At 48.5% G+C, this 7,549-nt stretch overlaps 1 protein-coding gene across 1 annotated transcript; it reads left to right on the top strand.

Annotated features, from left to right (window-relative positions):
• Nucleotides 1-1,940: 1,940 nt before the first annotated feature.
• SLC25A6 (solute carrier family 25 member 6) lies at nucleotides 1,941-5,858 on the top strand. The gene is made up of 4 exons (XM_074607594.1): nucleotides 1,941-2,157; nucleotides 3,298-3,784; nucleotides 4,557-4,697; nucleotides 5,197-5,858. Exons 1-4 carry the CDS (start codon nucleotides 2,047-2,049, stop codon nucleotides 5,352-5,354), a joined length of 897 nt encoding a protein of 298 aa, XP_074463695.1. The 5' UTR covers nucleotides 1,941-2,046; the 3' UTR covers nucleotides 5,355-5,858.
• The last annotated feature ends 1,691 nt before the right edge of the window (nucleotides 5,859-7,549 follow it).

Raw genomic sequence — 7,549 nt, forward strand, 5'->3', positions numbered from 1 at the left:
ACAAAAGGTGTGCGTGAACTAATGCCCTCCAGCTAGAACAATTTCAAGACTTACTTTTAGAATAGGTATAATTTCAGACAGAAGTTTGGCCATTAGGTGTAAAATTTCACTTTCAGCATAAAATAAAATTAGCAGAAATTACTGACAGAGACCAGACCTGTCTTTTTAGAGGCAGATAGGCCCTGCCCTGATAACCTGCTCAGGCAACCTGCAGAAGAGCTTTTCACAGCATCTAACATGGGTACCACACAAGAAGCTGGGACCACACTTCCCCATTGTTCCTCTAGGAAATCGCAGTTCTTTGGCACTTCATTGTCTCAGATCAGTTGAGTGACTGATGGAAAAGCGCGGTGATGTGATACTTGGCACTGCCATGGTGAGGAGGAGCAGGTGGGAACAGAACATGGAAACAAGGAGATGCCTTCGATCACCATTACCCTGAGGGTGGCAAGTATGGAGTAAAACCTACTGGCACCCAATGCCCCAAATCGGCTCCCCTCCACCTAATGGCTGCTGCTGCGACCCAGGGCCCCATCCTACATGGGCTTCCAACAGTCACCACCAAATGATCATCCTAGTTTGCTTGGTTAGAATCATAGAATAGTTTGGGTTGGAAAAGACCTTTAAGATCGTCAAGTCCAGCTGTTAGCCTAGCACTGCCAAGTTACCACTAAACCATGTTCCTAAGCGCCACATCTACATGTCTTTTAAATACCTCCAGGGATTGTGACTCAACCACTTGCCTGGGCAGCCTGTTTCAGTACTTGATAACCCTTTTGATGTAGAAATTTTTCCTAATATCCAATCTAAACCTCCCCTGGCCCAACTTGAGGCCATTTCCTCTCGTTTTATTGCTTGTTACTTGGGAGACTGACCCCAGTCTCACTACAGCCTCCTTTCAGGTAGTTGTCAAGAGTGGTAAGGTCTCTCCTCAGCCTCCTTTTCTCCAGGGTAAAGGAGACCCCACCTCCCTCAGCCGCTCCTCATAAGAGCTGTGGTCCAGACCCCTCACCAGCTTCGTTGCCCTTCTCTGGTCACGCTCCAGCGCCTCAATGTCTTGGAGTGAGGGGCCCAAAAATGAACACAGTATTCAAGGTGCAACTTCACCAGTGCCAAGTACAGGGGGATGATCACTTCCCTAGTCCTGCAGGCCACACTATTCCTGATACAGGCCAGGATGCTGTTGGCCTTCTTGGCCACCTGGGCACACTGACAACCAACACCCCCAGGTCCTTTTCCACCAAGCAGCTTTCCAGCCACCTTTCCACAAGCCTGTAGCGCTGCATGGGGTTGTTGTGAACCAAGTGCAGGACCCGGCACTTGGCCTTGTTGAATGTTATACTATTGGCCTCAGCCCCTCCATCCAGCCTGCCCAGATCGCTCTGTAGAGCCTTGAAGGAGATCAACACTCCCACCCAACTTGGCGCTGTCTGCAAACTTAACCAGGCTGCGCTCGATCCCCTCATCCAGATCATCGATGTTAAACAGAACCAAGCCCTAATACACGGCCCTGGGGAACACCACTTGTTACTGGCCATAAACCAGCTGCCCCACTCCCTGACCGGGCGGGCTCACAAACCTGTACCCCAAATCCGGTGCTCGGATTATAGCGACCGTTATTCTGTGAGCAACGGCCATCCGCAGGCCGTGCCGCGGCCCGGGACCGGGCCGCGGCACGGCCTGCGGATGGCCGTTGCTCACCCAGCGCCTTCGCACAGGCCGGGCGGGGGCGGAGGCGAGGCCTCTCGCCCTTCACCGAGGCCAGCCGGTGCCGGCGGCGGGCGGGCAGAGGTTACCGGCCGGCCCGAGCCGCCCTGGGCGACGCGGCGCTGCGCCACTGGCGCCGCAGGGGCGGTGAAGGGAGGGGGGGCGGGGGGAAGGGGCGGGACCATCCCTGAGGCGGTGGCCCGCCTCCTGAGGCGGCGCGACCAATGGGACGTCGGGAGGCGTGGCCGGCGGCGCCCGCCATTTAGCCGCTGCGCGGCGCCGGTCCCGCCCTTTCGGCCTGAGCGGCAGCGGCGTTTCTTCCCCCGGTGGCGGCTCAACATGGCGGACCAGGCCATCTCCTTCCTCAAGGACTTTCTGGCGGGCGGCGTCGCCGCCGCCATCAGCAAGACGGCGGTGGCGCCCATCGAGCGGGTCAAGCTTTTGCTGCAGGTCAGCGGCGCGGCGGTGACCGGGCAGCCCGTCACCTTCCCCCGCTTTCTCCACCCCCCCCACCGCCGCCGGCGCCCACCGAGGCCCGGCTTGGGCGGGAGAGAAGGACGGAAGGAGTGCGGGCAGGCGCTGCCCCGCAGAACAAAGGGCGCGGGCGAGGCGGCGGCCCGCTGGGGGGAGGGGGGATGGTCACGTGGGCGGCGGCGGCGGCGGCGGGGAAGCCGGTTCCGCTATGCGGGGACGGGGTGGGGGGGAGGGGGGCGGCTGCCGGTGTCACTTCCTGCCGCCCCGCTCCGGGCGGGCCGTAGCGCGCCGCCATCTTGGTGACCTTCACGTGACGGCGCGGCCGCAGCAGCCCATTGGGCCGGCGGCGGGGCGGGGCCGGGTAGGGCGCCGGCGGCGGGCGCGCGGCGGCCTGGCGTGACCTACCCCCCCTCCCGCCTCCCCACCGTGGGGCGGGGCGGGGCGTGGGGGGCGCCCCAAGGTGACTCGAGTGACCTTGGCCGGGGACGGCGGGCCCAGGCCTGGCGGCCGCCTCGCCGCTCCCCACCACCAGCCCCGGCTGGAAGTCCTCTGGGCGTGATGCGGATGGGTCAGGCCGCCCGCCCGCAGGCCCCGGCGCCGCTGTCAGTGAGAGCTGTCGGGAGGCCTGGCCTGCGCGTACTTGCGTTCGCCCTTCCTCCTCACGGGTGGCCCTTATGATTCTGGCAAGTCCTGAGCTGCGAAGAAGCTAGGAATCAATGTTACCCCTTATTCCTGGTTCTTAGGATTGTAGAAGACCCACCTGTATCCATGGTTCTTCCTTCACGTTCACTCTCTTCTTTTGCGTGTGTGTAAAACCTACACCTCTAATTCTTGAGAATTTAGTCAATCCCTGAATTCTTGGGTCTTCACCAAAATACCAATAAATGCACAGCTCTTCTAGTCTTGAGAGTCAGACTGACCCGGGAGCTTTTGCTTGGAAGTTTGCTATTAGAGCTGCTTTATCATGACTCAGAGGGGCTTAACCTTCATGGACAACCGTCATGAAGCATTCAGGCCTAACAGCTCTTTGTTTTATAGTAGAAGCAGACTTCAGCCCAGCTGTACTGCAGGCCTGCCAAGGCATACAGTCAAAATACGTATTTTTTTTATTTGCAGGTACAACATGCAAGTAAACAAATTGCCGCTGATAAGCAGTACAAGGGTATCATCGATTGTGTAGTGCGTATTCCAAAGGAACAAGGGGTGCTGTCTTTCTGGCGAGGAAACTTGGCAAACGTCATCAGATACTTCCCAACTCAAGCTCTCAACTTCGCCTTCAAGGATAAGTATAAGCAGGTGTTCTTGGGAGGTGTAGACAAGCACACTCAATTCTGGAGGTATTTTGCTGGTAACCTGGCTTCTGGTGGTGCAGCTGGAGCCACTTCCCTCTGCTTTGTCTACCCCTTGGATTTTGCAAGAACCCGTTTGGCTGCTGATGTCGGAAAAGCTGGTGCAGACAGAGAATTCTCTGGTCTGGGGGACTGTCTAGTCAAAATTACCAAGTCTGATGGTCTGCGTGGCTTGTATCAAGGGTTCAATGTCTCTGTCCAAGGCATCATCATCTATAGAGCTGCCTACTTTGGGATCTATGATACAGCAAAAGGTAAAATTTCAGAAAGGATCTGATAAACTGATTTTCAGAATTGTATTGTCTCTTTATGTATGTTCTTGGATGTTACTTTGTCTGTAATAACTATAGCTTATGTGACGGTGGAGGTGGAAGCGGGTATTGGTGCCAACTGCAGTGGCACTGCAGTGTTCAAGGCAAAACTCGGGCATATATTGGTGGCAGCAGGCTACCGCAAATACTCCTGGTTTTGTACGTGTCTTTAATGGAGCTTTTCCTAACGCCGGCAAAGAATGTTGGTAACCATACACAATTAAAAGTTCTTTTGTTCAGTGCATTACTGTGGTTATATTAAACCAATTCAAGTGTGTTTAGCAGAATGGGATTGAGCAGTGCTTTTACAAAGCACTTGTTTGTTAAGCTTGACATTTGGGCATAGAGGTTGTTGACACTAGTTTATAGTTTAATATAATGCACAGGGACAATGACTTATTTTAGTGACACTCTTTCTGAAAAGAGTAGACAATAGTTAGATATCTTCTCATTCCGGTCTGAAAAACATCCTGGTGCCTAAACGTTACCTGTTTTGATTACAACAGGTAATCAAAGAGAGGAAGAAAAAAATCCTGTGAATTCCCTTGACTTTTTTTAATACTGCTTCAGCATGTTTAAATTTTATCAATTGTATTGGTGTAACTTCAAAGTATGGCTTTGTAATGTTTCATCTAGTAAGGTAGCTGTTACGTAATGAGTGAACTGGAGGAGGATGTACAAGATAAAAAGCTAATTACTTTTTGTTTTATTGCAGGCATGCTCCCAGATCCCAGAAATACTCATATTGTTATCAGTTGGATGATTGCCCAGACGGTGACTGCTGTGGCTGGTGTGGTCTCCTATCCTTTTGATACAGTGCGGCGTAGAATGATGATGCAGTCAGGACGCAAAGGAGGTGGGCTGTTAATTTGTGCAGTTCTTTAAATAGCATTAACAAGATGGGGTACTTTTTTCCTAATAGTCATCCCTCAGCACTTACAGTTCCTTGTTCCATAAATCTGATTTAAGTTTTATTACGTTTAAAATATATGAGGAAATGCAGTAGGGTCATAACTTGTGGTGTTTGTCAGGAATTATGCTGAGGACTTTTCTTTATAGAGTATGAAATGAGCAAATGGACTGCCTGTTTGCAATGACAAATTAAACGAAGGCAGTTAGGGGACAGTATAGTTGCCAAAAAGAACACGTAACATTTTTATTATCTGACTTAGCTTTTAATAACTAGACAAGCAGATAGGAAGCTTTTCTATTGCCTGAACTAGTATTTTGTTACGGTCTTAAAATGTAGTTGGGGACATTGCAAAGCAGCTAGAAGAGTGAAACAGGGTAGTTGTTAAAAACTCCTTGGATACAATTATAGGAGTTAAAAATGACTTTTTGCTCTTTTTCTACAGCTGATATCATGTACTCTGGAACAATTGACTGCTGGCGGAAGATTGCAAGGGATGAGGGAGGAAAGGCCTTCTTCAAGGGTGCATGGTCTAATGTTCTCAGAGGAATGGGGGGTGCTTTTGTGCTTGTGCTGTACGATGAATTCAAGAAAGTCATTTAAGCAGCCTAACTAGAGTTGGAAATCAAGTTGAGCAGATCATGTAGAATAACTACCATTATGGACCATTGACCTTCAAGAAATTCCTGTGAGTCTTATTTATCGGAGCCAGATGATACTTGTAGATGGGGCTAGAAACTGACATAGAGGACTGATCCATTTCTCAGTAACATGCATGAAGACACTGAATCTGGCAATTCAGTGTGGCAATTATTTTTTTTTTTTTTTTTCCCCCCCCAGCAATGAGGAGTGAGTGGCGTTGGTTCTGGGTCCAAAGTGGCTGGGTCCAATTTAGGCAGAAAAAATTGTTTGCCTGTGGATCAGTCCCCGGTTTCAAGTCCTATCTTCTAGGACCATAAAATTGTATTTGAAAGTACTTGCTAACAAATCATGTTCTTTTCCACTTGTACTGAAGCACTATGTACCATTTTGCACAGCTGAACATCTAGCAATTTTGTTCTTAAATTGGGGCATTCTGCTGTAAAAACAATAAACATACTTACTCTGTCTGTGTTGAAATTATTACATAAAAGCTTTGGGAAAGCCTCTTTCGTTTGAAAACTTGTTTCAGATAATGGTTCCTCTGATACACTTACACTGCACTCTGTAACAGAAAAAGCTTGATTTTTTTTTTTTTAAGAAATAATTGAATGTGAGAACTTTGGGGGGGAAGCATGGGTTATATTAATAGAAACCACTTCCATTCTTTGTGCCTGATAGTGTATGATGGGCTGCTGCAAGTGGCTTTTTGCATGATTCTTAGAAATTGATTTGCAACTTTTCGTATAATTTAAAATGGGGGGGTTTCTGTTGTAGTGCTAGGAGAACCCAAAGTCCCAAGGAGAGTCAAAAAATAAAACTCTTGCCCTTGGTAAAACAGCTTAAAATGAAATTTTATTTTTTTTCTAAGTCAATATAGAAAGCAACATGGCATTCATGCAAAAACCCAGGAACCTAGTAAATGCCTTCAACTTCTGAGTAACCTATGTATTGTATTGTTGCTGCTGTTTGGAAATGCTGATTATGCCACTCAAGATACTGTTTGGCCTGCTCTGTAGCAGTGGTCAGTACCTCTGTGCAAGGCGAATTTAATCTGAAACGAGGCTCGTTCTACGAGGTGAAGTTGACGGGGGGTGTGGGAGGGAATATGTATGCTTCCGCGTAGCTGTAAAATATAGATGAAGGTAGCTCAGCCTTCAACATTAACTGATTGATGTCTAGTTCTGGGATCGCTGAAAGACCAAAATCGGGTTGAATAATTCCTCATACTGCTCTTTGAGATAATGTAATACCTATGTGCTGTTCTTCATGTGTATATAATCCTACTTTTGTACTTTGTAATCTGCAAAGGCATGGTAGGGGGACCAGTAAAGGAAGCCAGGATGTTCATCTTCCACTTGTGTTTTTAAGAACTCTCCCTATATCTTGAGAAAGAAACAGTGTGTCAGTGTTTGAGTCATTGAAGGCTGACTGAGCTGTCCTGATTTCTTTTGTGTGCCTTCTGAGGTTGCTGTTCAAGATGAAGTATTTAAATTAACTACGTGGCTTTGGCTGCTTATTACCTTCCTCTCAATTTACCTTTTCCCTTCACTGTGGCAGAAGCACTGCTTTCCACGTCTGTATGTGAATGTAAGTACATGACACAGCTGCTTTGTACACAGGCTAACAGCAAACTTTTATGTACCTACTGCAAGTGGTTTTATCCTGTTCGGTAATGGTCGCTCTCTTGTGGTGTGAGCAGGTCATTTGGTGTTGACCTTGCCAATCAGCCTGCTGTTTCAGTTGTAATTATATTGATTTTGCAGGGCAGGGGAAGAGTTTTTGTCTATGTAAATACATTGCTTAGGTTTATTTTCTGTATCAGTGGCTTGAAAGGTAGAGATAATGGTAGAACACCTCACATGACCTCACTGTGAGTGTATCGCGGCTCTAGCTTTGAGAGGAAGAACCAAACATGACAATTACTTGAGCAGCCCCTGAAAGGGGGGGGATGTTTATCACCCCGTCTACCCCCTTCCCCTCCAGAACTAGATTTTAACCAGAAGAAATAGGAAAATAAATCAATGCAAGTGTAGGTGTTTTTTTAAGTGAAACTGCAGTTTACCTATGCTGTGTGTTCAGCATGTACTACTTGTTGTTCATTTTTATTTTTTTTTTAATATGTGGCTTCCCTTAGTCATGCAGCAGCAATTTTCAAT

Source organism: Larus michahellis, chromosome 1 (genome assembly GCF_964199755.1).
Source record: "Larus michahellis chromosome 1, bLarMic1.1, whole genome shotgun sequence".
NCBI classification, from domain to species: Eukaryota; Metazoa; Chordata; class Aves; order Charadriiformes; family Laridae; genus Larus; species Larus michahellis.